The 19834-nt window shown below is 45.9% G+C and overlaps 1 protein-coding gene and 1 pseudogene across 3 annotated transcripts in view; both read left to right on the forward strand.

The window, feature by feature from the left end:
* The window catches only part of LOC135510126 (EEF1A lysine methyltransferase 2-like), a 26753-nt pseudogene extending 22171 nt beyond the window's left edge, over positions 1 to 4582 (forward strand).
* Positions 1 to 17836, forward strand: part of LOC135511061 (protein FAM53B-like) — a 27591-nt gene extending 9755 nt beyond the window's left edge. For 2 of the 3 annotated variants that reach the window (XM_064932548.1, XM_064932547.1), the window contains exons 2-5: positions 4465 to 4726; positions 5350 to 5404; positions 7560 to 8410; positions 16272 to 17836. In XM_064932548.1, the coding sequence (XP_064788620.1) occupies positions 4643 to 4726; positions 5350 to 5404; positions 7560 to 8410; positions 16272 to 16631 (1350 nt within the window). In that variant the 5' untranslated portion in view covers positions 4465 to 4642 and the 3' untranslated portion in view covers positions 16632 to 17836. Of the gene's footprint in view, positions 1 to 4065; positions 4288 to 4464; positions 4727 to 5349; positions 5405 to 7559; positions 8411 to 16271 lie in introns of those variants that run through there. The other variant, XM_064932549.1, reaches the window with a different exon arrangement.
* The last annotated feature ends 1998 nt before the right edge of the window (positions 17837 to 19834 follow it).

Genomic DNA, 19834 nt, shown 5'->3' on the forward strand with positions numbered 1-19834 from the left:
TTCTCACCAAGCTCCTGTTGCATGATGGGGTGGCGTTTTTGGACAAAGTGTCCAGCCAATGGGTGCTGGGGAGATGGCCGGAGGGCGGCTTGGTATGCCGTGACCTCTCCAGCATTGCTTTACGACCTCAACATGAGAAAGGGCTGACCCAGTGTTAACTAGAGAGTGATAGCTCTCCTCTGCAGTAACTACATCCAATCAGTGATGGACACCAAACACTGTGCCACAAAACCTTACAGGGCCCCATATTGTCCCCCCCCAGGCGCCCATTCACAATTCACGCGTGCACAGGAAGCAGGGCGAGTATCGATAACGTCATCACATCATCCAAAAACATGGCAGACATTGGATGAATGTAAAAGGTTAAAGCTGCAATATGTAACTTTTTGGGTGACCTGACCAAATTCACATAGAAATGTAAGTTATAGATCTGTCATTTTCATTGAAAGCAAGTCTAAGAAATGGTAGATCTCTTTTACGTGCACTATTTCTATGCTTCCAGTTCTTACGTTTTTTTTTTTTTTTGTCTTGTACTTTCGGTTTTGTACAAAAGCTTCAAACGGCTGAAAATACAATATTTTTGTTTATGTAAAAGAGATTTCACAGTGGTTTAGATGGTACAATGATTCTCTACACAATGGAGTCTTGTTTTACCACAAACTTAAATTAGGCAAATTATTAGAAGTTTAGCAACCAGGAAATGGAGGAGTGATGGAACAATAATAGGCCTCAGCCATTGAATTATAAAAATTATTGTTGATGTTTTTTGCACAAAGGTGATGACTAAAGTGTTTTATTAGGAATTTTCTAATCTGACTTCTCTATGTGGCCGTCTATTGAAATTGTATTTCTGGGATGGGGGTCTGTTAAACTGCAGTACCGAAGCAAAACTGTAGGAGCAGTAGAAACCGGGAACCCTTGGCATGGTGCTGTTACGAGTACAGTCCTTTCTGCCTCTCCTCAGTAATTAACCCTTGAGAGCCAAGAGGCCTGTGCGCAGACCCAACTTCTATAATGAAGAAAAATCTGTTTAGAATTACTGTTCGGTACAATACTTCCCATATGGAATTGGATCATAATGAACTTTTTTCCTTTTAGGGATTTATAAATGCAATATCTATTGCCATTTAGTATGATCCTTTTTGGACCTTAACCTGAATTGGAGCCAACAAGTGCAGTAGAATTTACCCAGATATGAAACATGATTTAACCCTTTACACTTGTGGGAATTGGCATATATGGATAGTTTATATGGTAGCAATTGAAAGGGAACAGTTTGGAGATCGTGGGAACATTGTTAAACCAAAGGTGAGTCCACTACAGGTCACCTGACACAACACTAAATCCAAACATCTACTGTACCTTTCGCCACATTTTTTTGATAACAAAATCTGAAAATACTCTGGATAACATGATAAGACTATTCCTGGAATATGTGGGGTAGGTTTAAATGAAAGGACTAACTGGTATCTCCATGTGGCCACAGTTCCTAAGCAATTTCAATGCACTTTTATGACTCAAAGAAGTGACTTCAACTTTAAGGTACTGTACCGTTGTGGAACCAGGGCAGGCACACTTGTAGTTATTTAGTTCGGAACACAACCTTGCGTCCCCGCCATACCACCATTACAGTTGTTTAAGCAATCCAAAAATTGTCCAATATAAATTGCAATCTGGGTTCGTATTCCTATGCCAAGAGGCCTAACTAAGTTCTAAAATACGATCTTAGAGTGTTGGACTTGAGCAAGGCAATTCAGAGAAACAGGTTGTATATAGAAAGGAGTCCGGTGTGTGTGCCACAGTGACTTTTCCTCACAATAAACAAACAGGCTCATTCTTGAGAAACTTGAATGACCCAGGGTATAACATCATGTTTTCTTGGAGCTGTACACCAAATATAGTGATCATAAACGGTGACAATATATGATTTGAAATGTTAAGTGCACATTTGGACTCACAGGTGCTTATCTGTATGACATCATAGTTGTATTTATAATAATCCTCAACATCTCATCTTTTTAAAATTCACTGAACAAAAATATAAACGCAATAATTTCACAGATTTTTCTGAGTTAGAATTCATATAAGGAAATTCATTATGCCCATTTCTATGGATTTCACATGCCTGGGAATACAGATATGCATCTGGTAATGACAGATATCTTTAAAAAAAGATAGAGGCGTAGATCAGAAAACCAGTCAGTATCTGGTGTGATCACCATTTGCCTCATGCAGTGCGACACATCTCCTTTGTATAGAGTTGATCAGGCTGTTGATTGTGGCTGGATATCGGTGGGAACTGCAACACTCTGTTGTACACGTCTGGTGAGTATGAAGGCCATGGAAGAACTAGGACATTTTCAGCTTCCAGGAATTGTGTACAATTCCTTGGGCGCAGAATTATCATGCTGAAATATGAAGTAATGGTGGCAGATGAATGGCACGACAATGGGCCTCAGGATCTCGTCACGGTATCTCTCTGCATTAAATGCAATTGTGTTTGTTGTCTGTAGTTTATGCCTGCCCGTACCATAACCCCACCGCCATCAACAAACCGCTCGCCCCCAACGCCATACACGCTGTCTGCCATCTGCCCGGTACAGTTAAAACCGGGAAGAGCACACTTCTCCAGCGTGCCAGTGGCCATCGAAGGTGAGCAATTTGCCCGCTGAAGTCAGTTACGACACCGAACTGCAGTCAGGTCAAGACCCTGGTGAGGATGACGAGCACAGTTCGTGCAGAAATTCTTTGGTTGTACAAACCCACAGTTTGTTTCATCGGCTTTCCGGGTGGCTGGTCTCAGATGATCCCGCAGGTGAAGAATCCGGATGTGGAGGTCCTGGGCTGGCTTGGTTACACATGGCCTGCTGTTGTGAGGCTGGTTGACTGGTCTCAGACCATCCCACAGGTGAAGAATCCGGATGTGGAGGTCCTGGGCTGGCTTGGTTACACATGGCCTGCTGTTGTGAGGCCGGTTGACTGGTCTCAGACCATCCCACAGGTGAAGAATCCGGATGTGGAGGTCCTGGGCTGGCTTGGTTACACATGGCCTGCTGTTGTGAGGCCGGTTGACTGGTCTCAGATGATCCCGCAGGTGAAGAATCCGGATGTGGAGGTCCTGGGCTGGCTTGGTTACACATGGCCTGCTGTTGTGAGGCCGGTTGACTGGTCTCAGACCATCCCACAGGTGAAGAATCCGGATGTGGAGGTCCTGGGCTGGCTTGGTTACACATGGCCTGCTGTTGTGAGGCTCGTTGAACATACTGCCAAATTCTCGAAAATGTGTTGGAGGCAGCTTATGTTAGAAAATGAACATTCAATTATCTGGCAATAGCTCTGGTGGACATTCCTGCAGTCAACATGCCAATTGCACACTCCCTCAACTTCAGACATTGGCATCCCGAGTGGTGCAGCGGTCAAAGGCACTTCATCGCAGTGTTTGAGGCATCACTACAAACCTGGTTTCAATCCCAGGCTGTGTCACAACCAACCGGGAGTCCCATAGGGCGGTTCACAATTGGCCCAGCGTTGTCCGGGTTAGGGGAGGGTTTGGCTGGCTCCATGCTGTCATGAGACCAGAGAGGAGAGGTCATGAGGATGGGAAATGTTCCTAGTCTCTTTTTCCCTTGTGGGTGGAGGATTGGGTGGAGGACAACCCGCATGGGGCTGATGCCCTCATTATTTCAACTCCTTTGTTTCCCACAGTTGGCAAGCACAGTACCCCTTTGTCATATAGTATATTAATGCAACCTTAACGTCCAGTACATTCTCTCCTCTGCAACTGACCCATCCTTTTTCTATCCTCATCCCTTACATGCTCACACTCCTCCCACTTCATTGAACCATATCTTATGGAGAACCCAGAACAGTCATGGTGTTAGTTGAGGAGCTCTGGAGACTGTGGTAGCTGTGTCTGTTGGCCCACAGTAGAAACTGCAAGCTGTCATTAGTAGGCTGTTGATTGGAGAATAAGGCCTGGGCCTTTCTAATCAGCTGTTTTGCATGCTATTCCTGATATGGCCTAGCTCTGTCTGTCGGGGGGGATTCAACTGCACGTTTTAGATTAGCTCCCTGGTGTTGTGAGTGAAAGATTCGAAGAGGAGGACTCAGTAAAGAGTGAGCCTGTGCTGTGCTGTGTTTGTGGTGTCCCAGCCCAGTGGACTGACTGTATGTGTTTAGACTCGTCTCTCTAAGGGCCCTACTGCCTGCTATACAGACACACCCACAAGGACCAATCCTCCTTTCCTCCTCGCCCTGCGCCTGGGGACACACTGTGGTGGTGTGATGGTAAAGATCATTATGACACGTACTGCAATCATGGCGTGCTCACGCACATTTGTGCCCATTTGCAAATATGCACCCACGCATGCCGGGCGCCATAATGGCATGCACACATTTTTATGGATTGTAATATTTGTGTGTGTGTGTGCTCACCAAATCTCTCTCTTTCTGTCTGTTGCACAGGGATTGGCTGAATAGCGAGAGACGCTCCCCTACTCTCGAGGACACTCTGCAGATGAGAGGTGGTGGTCTGCCCATCCAAACTGCCCAAAAGACCTCCTCCCCATCCGTCCTCACCTAAGATGGCTTCCCACGGCCTTCTCCTGCACTGGAATGGACTGGAGCAGAGCTGTGCCCTACCATGGTGATCATCTTCTCAAAAACACTGGAAAAGAAGAAAGGTGGCGATCATGTAAGGGCTAAGGACACTGAATATTTGCTGCTGGTAAGTAAAACTCTGCTAGCTAGACCTATAACTGAAGTAGTGTAACAAGTTCCTTACAGGTGCCTCTCTCTCCACCGGCCTTGGAAACATGAGACTTGGGCTTTCTATTGGCTTCTCCACAATACAGCCTATTGTAGTTTTTGGTAAGGTGCTCGCCACCAAGGTGTATTCATATGGCCTCTACGTTGGTCCTTCTAAATAAATTGTATATTATTCTACCTCAGCGTTCAAATCAAGCAATTTGGGTAAAAAGGCTTAAACTGAAATGGGGCCAATTTGAGTAGTTTTACCTCTTTATAACCCTCACTGTGTACTGTAAGGGATCATCGCAGTTCTGAATGCTGACATTACACTGTATTGCTGTGACTCCTAGTAATGTTAATGACTGATGCTTTGCCCCATTTCTCTATGAGCCAGCCTGCACCACCCTGTCTGTTATTTTCTGTGTGTGTGTGTGTGTGTGTGTGTGTGTGTGTGTGTGTGTGTGTGTGTGTGTGTGTGTGTGTGTGTGATGCCTGAAAAGTTATGTACGGACATGTTTGGATTCTGAGTAAATGAGCCTAGTCTAAGCCATATCCTCTGTCTGTTTTTCCCTGTCTATCCCTCCATCTGTCTGTCAACAGCGTGAGCGCCACACCATGAGCAGAGGGACTACCCTCTTCTCCTGTGGCACTGTGGGTGAGTGCATCCCTCTCCCCTTCACTCAGACTCCGTTGTCCTCACCATAACGCTTCTTATTGTCTCCTCTTAGGCTTTATTGACCTGGGCTGTTGTGGAAACTGGTTGTTCAATTCAATCTGCTTTTCATGTCCTCAGTTTTTATGAAAAGCACGGTCTCATTATTTGTTCCCATTCGCTCGTGTTCATTTCCTTTGTGGTGTTCACCACCTTGATGCCTCGTTACAAGCTCCCCTGTAACGGTTTCTGCCTGTCCTCCTGTCTCATCTCGCCCTCATGTCTGGTGTGCACCTGCCGTCACACAGAGCTGTGTACTGCACTCATGGGACTTAACTGTAACTGAGTGTTGTTATGCCTTTGTCAATGGTTCCCTTTAGGTTCGGTGAACGTCACGCTCCTTTTCCCCTCTGCCCGTGTTGAAAGACAAGCCACTGTAAATCAGTCTCTCATTGGACCCAACCTGGCGTCTGTTCAATGTACCCGCGAGGGGTTAACGGGATGCACGTCCCACAACTGCTGTTTCTACTGTTACAGCTGACATCAAACAACGTGATATATACAACGTGATATATACAACCTGATATATATATATATATATATATATACTATTATATTATATGGCTTCGGGTGGGATTTCAGTCCTTTTTCAACACGTTTTTCACTGGGCTAGGTGAACCTTTTTAGATGTTTTCTCCTGCTGTTATTTTGTATGCTAGACATTCTTGTCAGGTCATGTTGTTTTTTGGGACTGAAACAAAGACTTCTGCCCACCAAAAATAGAGAGAAGCAGTTGAAGGGATGGGTTTGGACAGGTGTGGGCCACTTGCTGCCAATTGGGTATCAATAGAGTTCTGTGTTAGCTTTGAGCTCAGTAGTGACAAAGTTAGCTAGAACCAGTGTGGTCGGTGTTTTGCCTGTGGCGAGTAATGTTGGCATAGTCATTTGTCAAATTCTATCTAAATTTAAACCAATCATTGGTGTAGGAAGCCATCCACTTTCACAGATTAATAAGCCTAGCTAGCCTATCCTGCTAACCAAACCAGCTGTCAGACTAAGACTCATTTCCCCTGGGATGGCTGCTACCATTATGTTAGGTAGCAATAAGCTGTGCTTAGCAAAGAGATGTTGAGAGGCAATGAAGGGAATGCCCAGACACCGAGCTGCCTCTCTACCAACATTCATAGAACCTTTTGACGTTTTCGTTCAGTCTGAGAAAAACCCGTCAATCAAGTGATGGAGCATTGACCTGACTGTTTGTTTTGTGACTGGTAGGGGTGTTGGGCAAACACCACTGTTAACTTGCCACGAGCAGGCGTAGGGTTTGTTAGCTAAGCGTTCTGTGACAACTGCAATGCTAGATAATACAAAATGTGATTTGATTAATGACACACTGCCAGGTAGCTTGTATAATCCTGTACTACCAGAAAGCTCAGGCTATTGCCCTGCCAGCCACTATGCAACTGAAAGGTCTCCCCAACCCAGGAGCTAGCAGCTCTGTTCCAGCAGGTAGTGTTCTGTCAAGCACTGCAGCCTGGGTCGATCCAATCCCCTGTCTGTAGCTAGCCATTCTTCTACTATCCTGCCTCCACCTGAACCGGGCATCTAGACCTTGAGTGATGCGCTTCATCTCTCTCTATTAACACTCCTACCGATGTGACCATACTCGCTTCACACAGTATTGTCTCTAACCAAGAGCTTTCTACTGCTGGCCTATTCTCCCTCTGGCCTCAGGCTGCTTACTGTCTATTGTTTTCTGAAGTGAGGTGTGTGTTTTGGGGTACATGTGTGTGTTTACTCGGTTGATCATCCTAACGCGCATACGTGAAGAAGCTGCACACGGCACCTCACCCTGGAAGTTCAGCCCTGCTGTCCATTTCATTATTCTTTCACATGAAACTAGCCTCGAGAGGAGATGAAGTGGGATTTTTCACAACTCTTAGATTGCATAAGGGGCCTTATGTTAGAGGGGACACGCAGTAAGGAGGAGCATGATATGATGGTAATGATTTCAGCTTAGGTCCCTGATACAATAACTTTCCATCTGTTCTGTCCTGATTTATATGTCCACTTTTTGATTACATTTTGTCAAATTAAATTCTATGTATAAGTGTTCGTTCATATATGTGTGTTTTATAAGTGTGTCCATGTGTTCCAGAGGCAGACAGGTGGCTGGACCTTGGCCGAGGCTGTGCCATCCAGCGAGGGACGCCCTGCGAGTCCGGCGCCAGTCTGGAGAGCCTGTGGGATGTTCTGCCCGAGGAGTGCCAGCGGAGGAGCCTGGTCTGGGGCCACGAGGTTGGCCCTGCCACCGCCATCACCAGCCTCATTCGAGACCTTAACCTTGGCGATGCCAAGCTGGCAGCCACCCAGTCCCTGGCCCTCGCCAACTCCCCTTCTGCCTCCACGGCACCCCCTAGTAAGCGCCAGTGCCGCTCACTCTCCTTCTCTGAAGAGTTTGGTGGCTGCCGGTCTTCATGGAGACCTCAAGTGTCGCGAGTGTGGACGGCGGTGGAGAAGAGGAGGTGCCACAGTGGGGGGAGTGTGCATCGCTGCTCTGGTGGTGGTGGTATAGGAGGTGGTGGAGGTTATTCAGGGGGTCATTTTCCTGCCATGCAGCGGAGCTCCAGTTTCAGCCTACCCTCACGTTCCAACAACCCCACAGACGGGGCTCTGGAGCTGCCCTGCTTCACCCAGCGCCTGCCCCTTCACCCCCTGTTCACTGCCTCCCCTACGTCCCACCACCACTACCACCACTCCCTCAGGCCCCTCTCCTTGTCCCATGAGCAGATCAGCCTGCCAGAGCACCACAGGGAGGGGGCCAGCTCCCCGGACTTCACCCAAGAGATGGGGAGACGTGCTGGACAGAGGGCAGGGGGGACTGGGGGCCTGTCCCGGAGCAAGTCCCAGCCCTGCGTCCTGAACGATAAAAAGATCGGCATGAAGCGCAGGAGACCAGAGGATGCACAGGAACCGCGCCCCTCCCTGGACCTGGCCAAGATGACCCAGGTTAGTAGCCCTGAGACACACACACCCTAATGGTCTGTCAAGAGTGTCTGACCATACAAAATGACTGAAAGGCAACTGTAGATCAAAACATATTAGTGGATTTTGATTGTTATAATGTCTCAGACATTTCAGAGCTTTATCCTTATTTACTCATCTCGATTAAGAATAGATCACGTTTTATCCAAGTCTTTACACAGCTTTAACACCTTTAATAACCTGTAAAACATAATGTTAGATCAGGACAAACACAATGACTACAAAGGAATACTTCTGTTCAGAGATGGGGAACGTTCAAGGCTTCTTTCTCTGTGTGATCTGGTGGGGGATTAAAACTGGCTGTATTACCTTTTCTGGGTCAGTGGTTTGTAGCGCAGAGGGTAAGTGTTTTCAAGCCTCCCCTTTGGGAAGTGGCATTAACTAAGGAGCATTTCTTGTGTTCCGTCATGCTTCACACCGCCATGCTCTACCACACTCGGCTCCGGTTATCATTTCATTGACTCTGTTGGGTAAGCACACGATGCAAAGGTTGAACCCACACAGTCCACTTCCCTGCCTACATTTTTAGCTGGATCACATTCTGCCTGGCCTGGGGGTGGCTTGTTTGTGTAATGTCAGAGGAAGTCGTGGAACTGCTCTGTGATTACTACTTGATGGCTCCATATAGACTGGATGGATACAGTTTAATTTTGCACGTTGATCGCAGCCAATTAATGTTGAGACGGCACTATATGCAGTCTTCAATGACCCAAGACTTGCCTGGCTCACTTGGCCCTATCCCTCTGACCAATGCGTCTCCCTTGAGAATAGGCTGAGAGCACAGTTTGGAATTTAAACCCAACACGTATAGGGCTCCTCCAGGACTAGCTCAGTGTAAACACTGATGAAGCTAGCTGATATTACTGTGTGCCTCTCCGCCCCCCTGCTCAGAGGTCCCCTGTCCTCTCTAGAGACCTCTAAATCTGTCCTAGAAAGCATCCAACCTCAACCCCCCCTTCCTGTTCTCTTCCCCCTCTCGAAGAAACTGTTCCTAGCCACACTGAGGGTATAGCCAAGGTTGAATCAACAAGTGTTCAGTAATGGAGCCTAGCATGTTTCCTATGTCCATGCCAGCCGCTAAGAGAGGAAAACCAAGAGCATTTTCATTATCCACACCAGTTACCTCCTCTCTCTGGAATTCCCCAGTACGCCTCTCCAATGGCTCACAGGCTTTTCTTTTGGCATCGAGACTACCCGAATGGAGGCTAGTTTTTTTTATAACCTTGTTTTTGTTTTTGGTTGGGATTGCTCGACTGCGCTTTAGCATTGTGTGAGGAGGACTGATGAGATCGTGTGGTGCGGGTTTGATCAGTAGTTTCAAGCCTCACACGCATGAAACCAGATATCCACTTACCGGTATTTACTCTCGCACAACACAGAATACTGTAGGTCACAAAAGCCTACTGACACATGGATATACAAACACATTGTCACAGATGCACACACCCAAACTCAGTCACTCTCAGTCAAACACAGTCCTGTTGAGTATAGTAAGGTTTAGGTAAGGTAATGAATATGACCCTTTAGCAGACTCTCTTATCCAGAGCGATTTACAGTTAGTGCATTCATCTTAAGATGGCTAGGTGGGACAACCACATATCACTGTCATAGTAAGTACCTTTTTCCTGAATAAAGTAGAAATCAGCAAAGTCAGGGCTGGGGGGGGGGGGTACTATTCGAAGAGGTAGGGTTTCAGATGTTTTCTGCTTGACTGCTATACTGAACCACAAGTAGAGGCAGATGTACTGTATCTCCATAGAACTGTACTGTATGTTATAAACTATGAACATGGTTGTTATTTTTGTACTGATTAATTGGGTTGTCATTAGTTACCACAGCCCCAAAGTCATAATTTTGGCTAAACCCTGCCTATTTCCACAATCTCTCTTTTTAAAATCTGATTTTAAACCTAATCTTAACCACACTGCTAACCGTATGCCAAACCTTAAATGAAGGCCCGAAAGGCACATTTTTGTGACATTTGTAATGCAGGTTTATGGGCGTGGGGTACGACAGACCCAGAGAGGTGTAGTGGTCTCTGGATGAGGACAGATGAGGAGTGTTAACTGTTGGTTGGTAAAAAGGAAGTGTTGAGCCGGAAATTTTAGGCTGGTTACAAAATGAGTTCTGCCTGACATTAAGAGAGAATGAATGGAATATATTTGATTGTGTGGAATTCTGTCCTCTCCAATCCAAGTAGGATTGGTGGGGGAAATCATTGTCTTTTAATTGAGATGTTCATTTGTTATGTCACTCTGTTCATATTTATTGACCTTTTGGTTTGTGTGGGAAGCAACTCAGATTGACTTTAACGAGCATAATTGCATGAGAATGTGATTGCCCAATTCTCTCAGAGGCTGTTTTTACATGTGAAAGTGATTTAAAAGGGCAAATCCACCTTCAGTCACTGAGTGTGTATGCATATGTCATGACTGTATGATGGTGAACATTAAAAGTGAATGCTTCTTCATGTATGAGAGTTGGGCCTTACCCAGTGAATAACACACACACACCACTCCACTCTGTGTAGAGAAACTAGGTGTGAGGTGTTAGGACTAGGTTTACCATGGATTGGTTAAATGGATCAAGGTGTTGCTGTTGCATCATGTAGACCTACCAGTGCTCTTATGACCTCTGTCAAGACTACATCGAAGGGAACTACAGTGAGAATAAAATGTTTGTTATTCAGCAGGTGGAACATGTTGTACATCCACCCCCTTGTGTTTTGGATCAAATGACTTGTATAACATGTTTTATAACTAAAAGAAGATAGACCACAGCCTGTCGTTTTCAAATGGGAACAAATGAGTCATAGTGGGCAGAACAAGCACGGAGGTGGGCAGAGCCAAGCACGAGCTGGCGAGATCCTATTGGCGCGTTCTAGCATGCATGGGCATATTTCCGTTAGAGAATGCCTACTCTGTGACGTGAGCATGTGCAATAACTCAATTTGCCTTTTCACTCCTTCTAAACGACGCATTTTAATTTTTTACTTTGGCAAAGAGTAAAGTCTACAAAACTTAGTCAACTCTGTTTGTGACATATATTTTAGTTTTGGTAACAGAAAATTTTATTGAGATCAAATGTTTCATCGATGAGAAAATTAGCAGGAATGTCAGCCAAAATCCATATCATTCCATCTTCTCCCACTGCCGGCCACTGGGCTTCCCCTCACTACCATATTTGGTAGTGAGAGGAAACGCCAAGCGGATGCTTCACATTTATACATCCGGTGAAATATCTGTCATTGTTTTATCTGTGTTTGTATTATGTGTCCAGCGCATGTTGTAGATCAGAGATCATCAACTAGATTCAGGTGTGGGCCTATTTGTTTCTTGAGCGGATGGTCAGGGGGCCAGAACATAATTAAAAATGATTTGTAGACCGCAAATTGATCTTGAAAAGCCCAAGCAGATATAATATTTGACTGAAACATAATAATTTCAAATCTTGCTTACATTTGTATACAATCACAAATACACAACATGACCAAAAGTATGTGGATACCTGCTCGTCGAACATCTCATTCTCTTCTGGGTAGGCTTTCCACTAGATGTTGGAACATTGCTGCAGGGATTCACATCCATTCAGCCACAAGAGCATTCGTGAGGTTGGGCACTGATGTTGGGGCGATTAGGCTTTGCTTGCAGTCGGCGTTCCAATTCATCCCAAAGGTGTTTGATGGGGTTACGGTCAGGGCCAGTAAAGTTCTTCCACACCTATTTCGACAAACCATTTCTGTATGTAACTCGCTTTGTTCACGGGGGCATTGTCATGCTGAAACAGTAAGGGCCTTCCCCAAACTGTTGGGGTAGGTAATGTTTCCACTGCTCCAGAGTCCAATGGCGGCGAGCTTTACACCACTCCAACCGATGCTTGTCTTTGCGCATGGTGATTTTAGGCTTGTGTGCTGCTGCTCGGCCATGGAAACCCATTTCATGAAGCTCCCGACTAACAGTTTTTGTGCGAATGTTGCTTCCAGAGGTAGTTTGGAACTCGGTAGTGAGTGTTGCAACCAAGAACAGACTATTTTTACGCGCTTCAGCACTCGGTGGTCCTGTTCTGTGAGCTTGTGGCCTACCACTTCGCGGCTGAGCTGTTGTTGCTCCTAGACATGTCAACTTCACAATAAACAGCACTTGCAGTTGACCGGGGCAGCTCTAGCAGGATAGAAAGTTGACAAACTGACTTGTTAGAAAGGTGAGATCCTGTGACGGTGCCACGTTTATATGTCACTGAGCTCTAAAGTAAGGCCATTCTACTGCCAATGTTTGTCTATGGAGATTGCATGGCTGTATGCTCGATTTGATACACCTTTCAGCAATGGATATGGCTGAAATAGCCGACTCCACTAATTTGAAGGGGTGTCCACTTTTGTAAACTGTGCCTTCAGAAACTATTCAGACCCTTTGACATTTTTCAAATTTTGTTACGTTACAGCCTTATTCTAATTATTATTATTTATTTATTTAATCCTCAGTAATCTACACACAATCCTTCATAATGATGTGCAAAGCTGCCATTAAGGCAAAGGGTGGCTACTTTGAAGAATCTCAAATAAACAAATCAAAATATATTTTATAACACTATTTTGGTTACTACATGATTCCATATGTATTATTTCATAGTTTTGATGTCTTCACTATTGTTCTACGATGTAGAAAATAGTGAAAATAAAGAAAAACCCTTGAATGAGTAGGTGTGTACTGTTGTGTGTGTGTGTGTGTATATATCCCTCAGCCATACTGATGCAATGGGGTGTGAATTGTGTGGATGCGTGTTGTGCTAATGGGCTAAGGTCCAGCCACCATGGGGAATTTGTGTGTGTCTGAGAGAACTTGCAGGGTGGGGGGGGGGGGTATTTATTTCTCCCTAAATCTCCCCGGCTGGCGGAAGGCTGGCAGAGGAGTCTTGTGGCCTATTAATATCTCCTCATTGGCCCGAGTTCAGGCTCATAAAATGAAGGGGGGCGCTCTCTATCCCTTCTCTCCTCCCCCCATTTCTGGAATGATAGGCATGGCGAGCATAGCTGAGCTGCAGTCCTTGCGGGGTTGTGGGAACACCTAAGTAGGTGGGTGTGGTGGCGGGGTGTGGCGTGGGGCCCTGCTGTGACAGCAAACTATACACACATGCACACACAGGTAGATCTGCTAAACTAGTCATAGTCTGTCTGTCTGCCAGTTATGGGTTAAGCTCTACTTCCCTCTCTCCCTCTGTGTCCTCTCCCTCTGTGTCCTGTCCCTCCCTTTCCTCTCCTGTCTGTCCTGTCCTCTCCCTACCTGTCCTCTCCCTCCGTGTGCTGTCCCTCCCAGTCCTCTCCCTCCCTGTCCTATCCCTCCGTGTGCTGTCCCTCCCTGCCATGTCCCTCCCTATCCTGTGCTGTCTTGTCCCTCCCTGTCCCTTCCTGCCATGTCCCTCCCTAACCTGTCCTGTCCCTCCCTGTCCTGTCTCTCCCTTTCCTGTACTGTCCCTCCCCTCCTTGTCTTGCCCCACCTTGTCCTGTCCTGTCCCTCCTTGTCCTGTCCTGTCCTGTTCTTTTTCCTCCTGTGTGCCTGTGTGTGTTTGCTCCAGGAGGTCTCTCTCTCTCTCTCTCCACCCCATAACACACTGTCTCTCTGGGGGCGGCTTATTGTACCAGTACCATGCTTTTTATATGGAGCTAGGAAATACGCTCTGATGAAGAGCTGTATGAGTAGCACTGTTTTGCCAGCTTGTTAGTGGGGTGTTGTTTTGACTGTTTGTTCACAGCCCCATTATCCAGGGGGATATTTCCTTAACCTCTTAGCCCTGCGTGTGTGTGTTTGTGTGTTCCCACACTAGCAGCTGTCTACACTATCCAGCTAGAACTAAATGCTATGCGCCTTCTAGGACTGGAGGGGCTGACAGGACTGTGTGTATATGGGGGTTACTCAAGGGAGGTGCTCTAGAGGAACAAAAAGCTGGGTAAACTTCAGAGTATTAAAGCTCCTTACCCCAAATCCTGGTTGTAGCCCAGGAGGATTTAATGGGAAGCATATTGCAGAGAATACCCTCCTCCTGCCGTCCACTTCTCCCCCTTCTCTCTCCTCAGTGGGCTATAGGAGGGGTTGCTACAGGGGTCGATAGCACAAAAGTGTTTGACGGAAATGCCCAAAGGTGCCATTAAATACTGGTGTTTACATCCATGCCCTTTCCTTGTCTGTATTTTCTTTTTGAGGTAACTAGAGCGACGCATTGGCCTCCAGTGTTCACCTGACATACAGTATTATAATATATTGTAGGTGTACCAGAGTATGTCTGAATGTTAGCCCTGCTCAGGTTTTAGCCACCGAATGTAAAGCTGACGACCAAAGATAGTAAACATGAAAGTTATATGAACGCATCACTTTATATTCATTGAAATGCCTTTTGCTTCTATTTCTTTCTCTCATAACAAGCATGTTTTGGAAAAAAACTTTTGGTAAAAGCCTCTACCAGTTCATTGGAACCAGAAGAAGTGAATGAGGGATTGGAGGAACCGTGGGCTTTAGGAACACATCTCTATTCACCTCCAACATCTGCTACTGGGAGAGAGGGGCGCTTAACCCTTTCACGGCTGGAATGTCTGTGGTCTGGCTCTATTGGAAGGCGGAGGGAAAGTCATTTAATGAGCGGACAAGTTTTTTTTTTTTTTTAGGGAAGCAAACATTCCACAATAAGGCATCAGTACCACATTCAGTACGTATACTGACACAGATGAACCGTCCTTAAATGCCTAGAGTAGCCTACACCAGTCTGAATATAGATGTGTTATGTTGATGATACAGGTTCACATATGGGCGTAGACATAGGGGTATCTTGCATTGACAGTTGGCACACAAAGAAGTGAAACTCAGTCAGCCCTGTGTTGGGCCACATGGGATGTGCTAATCAAGGTTAAGGTCAGGCGTTAACAACCAAACACGTGCACACCGCCACACGCACAGCTCTTCACATAACACATGGTCAAACTCTCTCTCTCACGCTCATTAATAAACGCACAGTCTCTCGCTCTTGAGCACACATGTCGTTGTAACACAAATAGCCTGCTTTGCATACCTTGCCTGGGCACAGTGTGTTTGGTGTACACACATGTCTGGTCTCTGAAAGGAGAGATCACACCCTGAGTAAACAGAGCTGCTGCAGAGTCATTTTATTTCTCTCCTCAGGGCTTGTGACGTCCATTTACCAGGAACACACAAACACTCTCTCTCGCAATAGCGATAACCGTACCTAACCCCCTTTGTCCAACACACGATTATTCATAAGGGTCAACTAGATGATGGGTGTATGAGTTTGCTAGTGCAGTTCAGGAGGTTTACCAAGCTAGGTCAAGCCAGACAATTGGAGGAATCGTATATAGAACATTGTAAGTCTTCAGGAAAGTTTGTCACTTTTTGTCTGTTGTGTGTTTTAGCTCTTCATCCCCTCAGTGCAGCAGGACAGGGAGACCCATGGGGTTGGGAGGAAGAGGATACCTTTGTGGTTTGCAGCTGATTGCACCATGTCATCATTCCACTGTGTTTCCTCTGACTGAGTGACTTACCAGAACATTAACAAAACTAGCTCCCAAGTGGGAGGGTGAGCTCAGCTCCACCGGTGAAGCAGGAGTCACACACCCACAGGCCATGAAGGTCAAGCTCTCAGGTTTCTCTCAACAACTCTGTGTTCCAGATGACTTAATTAATGACATTTCTGAAGTGTACATGGATAGGTTTTGTGACCTGAATCAAGATTGAACAGTGAGACGACGATACTATAAATATTTTGTGTTGTTATAAAGTTATACTAATATCTCCCTTTACCTCGCATCTCTTCTCTCAAACAGAAACTCCAGACGTTCCACAGCTTGAGCTGCCCTGGGTTCTCTGGTCCGGACAGCTGTCGCTCATACATGCCCCCGCCCTCCACCAGGAGCTTGAGCCAATCGGAATCTGACTTTGCCTGTGCGTCTGACCTATGTGCTGAGACTCAACAGGAAGTGGACGAGGAGGAGGATGACTCTTCTTATAAGGAGCTGGACAGTGACTCAGCGTGTAGCCTGGACTCCAGGCCCGGGTCCCCATGCAGGGGAGGGGGGGAGAGAATGGGGCAGGGACACACCCCCTGGAAGGGTGAGTATGGGACAGAGAAGGACATCTACCAGCTGGGGGGTGAGCTGGACATCGACCAGATCGAGAGGAACTGAATGCAACCTGAAGCCTTTGGATAAAGGATTGTCATAACCTTTTGTGAAGGCTGAGGAATGATTCCGAAGGTTTGCCGTAGAATTTGGAATTTCATGACCACGAGAAGGATGTCTTATGTATGATAGGTGGATATTGAGCAGGTTGAAATTACCTCAGAGAGAGGAACCTAGCGATTTTAGACAGTGGTTTTTGGAACATTATAAGGATGTTTGTATATGCAGTGGGGGGGGGGGGTTGTATTGTGTGTAATGTCTACGGAGGACAAAGCACGTAGAAGTGTCAATAGAAGGTGCTGCATGTTGAATTGGCAGATGGCTTCTTTGGTTGAACTTTGAGATCCTGCAGGACAAACAGTTGTTTTTGAACTGTCTCGTTGTCTTTCTGGATCTAAAGGCAGTAGCTTTCGCTTGGCGACGTGCAGCCTAACTCAGGAGTGGGAAAGTGAGGGATAGTCTTTAATACCTCCAAAAAGCCCTCTCTCCTCTTAGCCTGAGTACCTCCCTATACACCTGGACTGAACTGCAGCAGGAATATGCTACAACTTCTGCTTTTCTCTACCAGAATGGGGGGGGCGGCATGATGGACCGGGAGAGAGGGATGAAATAGAAGAGGAGAGAAACAGTATTTTTTTTCTCATAGACATCACCTTGACACTTTTCTTCAACTATACCTGCAGGAAGGACACTCTCTGTTGAATTCCAAGTTAGCCCCTAGCCTCTATACCCTAGCCCCTATACTCTAGGCACTCCTGTAGATATGAAAGGAAGATGGTACCAGTATTATGGTCATTTCTTCACCTTCCCTTCTAACAGGCAGTGTGGAGTTTTCACCATATTGCTTACCTACCCAAGGGTTTCAGATTGCCTAGGGGATAGGGGTCCATTTGGAATTCCGAAGGTGTTCATACACCATCGCTGAATGTAAATAAGCTTTTAATGGGTTTGGAAATAACAGGCAATTTGGTCGGTCAGATACATGTGTTGTCTTTACACCTCAGAATACCCTACTCAAAACAAACCTTTATGACGTTTAACAGATTCTAATATGCAAAATGTATATTTGAATAAACACTGAATTTTAAGTTTTCAGTTCTAATATCAATGTATATTTTTCTAAATGTATTTTTTATGATCTGTTTGTGAAGGATCTGAATTAAGAGGCTTTTCTTTAACAGGATAGACATGAAATAAAAACACAAACTGCCTCTGCTGTGGTCATGTGTTTCTTTATTACCAGGGAAGGGTGCCATTATACATGGTACAGCTTGACATTCAGCCTTCATGTCATAAACATGACATAGTATGTGTTTACACATGAGGCGGCAGGGTAGCCTAGTGGTTAGAGCGTTGGATTAGTAACTGAAGGTTGCAAGTTCAAACCCCTGAGCCGACAAGGTACAAATCTGTCATTCTGCCCCTGAACAGGCAGTTAACCCACTGTTCCTAGGCCGTTATTGAAAATAAGAATTTGTTCTTAACTGACTTGCCTGGTTAAATAAAGGTCCAATTAAATACAGTAGATATGCTTCTGATCTGATGTCCTCTAATTGTTTAAAGTAATTTAACTGCCATTGGCACATCATGCCACGCAAGCTGTTTATACCCTATGATGGATAGGATCAGTTAGGGAAACATCCGTGTGCTATATGATACCGTTGCACAGCCCACCGGCACCAAACAACATGGCAGAAAGTCTAGAATACCCTGGCAACGCCACATACCTTGAACTGAGGCAAGAGGAAGTGATGCCACAGGAATGCTTCTTTTCAGTTCAGCAGGAAGGCAGACAGACACGTCATCAAGGCGGTGCTGTTTTGCCTGGAGATATCCTGTCATATAATTCTGTCTGTTCAAGTCTGAGGGGGCTAAAAGCACCTGCTGCCACATTGAAGAAAATAAGATAGAAAACTAATTTATAGAGTTACACATCTTCACTGTATATTCTTCTGCCCTCGGAGTGCATTATTCAAATAAAGCATTAGTGGAGTGTAGTTTTCCAGCACAACAGGATGTTGCAACCAGCTGAATGCTCTTTCCAGTCACCGTGGCCTTTCCATTGACCGTGGCCTTTCCATTGACCGTGGCCTTTCCATTGACCGTGGCCTTTCCATTGACCGTGGCCTTTCCATTGACCGTGGCCTTTCCATTGACCGTGGCCTTTCCATTGACCGTGGCCTTTCCATTGACCGTGGCCTTTCCAGTGACCGTGGCCTTTCCAGTCACCGTGGCCTTTCCAGTCACCGTGGCCTTTCCAGTCACCGTGGCCTTTCCAGTGACCGTGGCCTTGAAGTAAAACAAACTCTAACCCCAACGGTGGGGTGTTACCTTACCACACACACAGCCAAAGGCCTTAGAATGAATGCTGACTGTGCGCTCGGGGAGAAGTTCTAAACTGGTCTGAAAATATTTGGATTGCTTTCTCGCTTGTGTGAAGGGATAGGATGTAGAGTACTCCCAATGACTCCCTCTCCTCAGAGCTGTTGTTACAGCTGCCCACACAGTGCCAGAATGGGAGTACCGGGTCGATCGAAATGTGGATGGATTCAGGGTGGTTTGAGGTGGGGAAGAAAGATGAAATGAAGGAAAAGGAGGCGAGGCTGTTGAAATCAACAAACCTGTTCACAGACCACTTCTCTCTCCGAAACAATAAGCCTGGAAACACAAAATCACGTTGCCACGGACAACACATCAGTCGCTCACTCAGATCTAAAGGTCACTGACCTCCTTCCACACATATGCACACTTCCTGTCAGACAGGAAGTAGCAGGCTGAGAGGAATAGAGATTTAGAGTCTGAGGTAACGCAAACACCCACTGGCCCAGGCCTATAAATAGGAGGCACTATGTAGTAGAGGGAAAAGGCCATGTTACTTAAAGTCACAACCAGGGCTGTATAGCCTCAATTACATGTGAAAACACTGATGTTTTAGGGGAAAGCAGAGATTTTAGTTTGTTAGCAGAAAAGAACTGTCAGCAGAATAGGCTTTGGCTCTCAGAACTACTGAGGAGTAGAGCATGGTGCATTTATTAGTCTCGTAAAGGTTCATTTTGAGACGGATTCAAAGACCACTGCAATAAGAACGTTAAGGAAAATACATCTGGTATTCCATGTTCAAAAGGGTCTAGCTATATGCCTTGTTCCGAAAGGCCGACCTACCTTATAACTACCTCATACAGCGTCACGACCAGAGCTTTTAGTCCACT

This window comes from Oncorhynchus masou, chromosome 23, assembly GCF_036934945.1.
Source record: "Oncorhynchus masou masou isolate Uvic2021 chromosome 23, UVic_Omas_1.1, whole genome shotgun sequence".
Classification (NCBI taxonomy): Eukaryota; Metazoa; Chordata; class Actinopteri; order Salmoniformes; family Salmonidae; genus Oncorhynchus; species Oncorhynchus masou.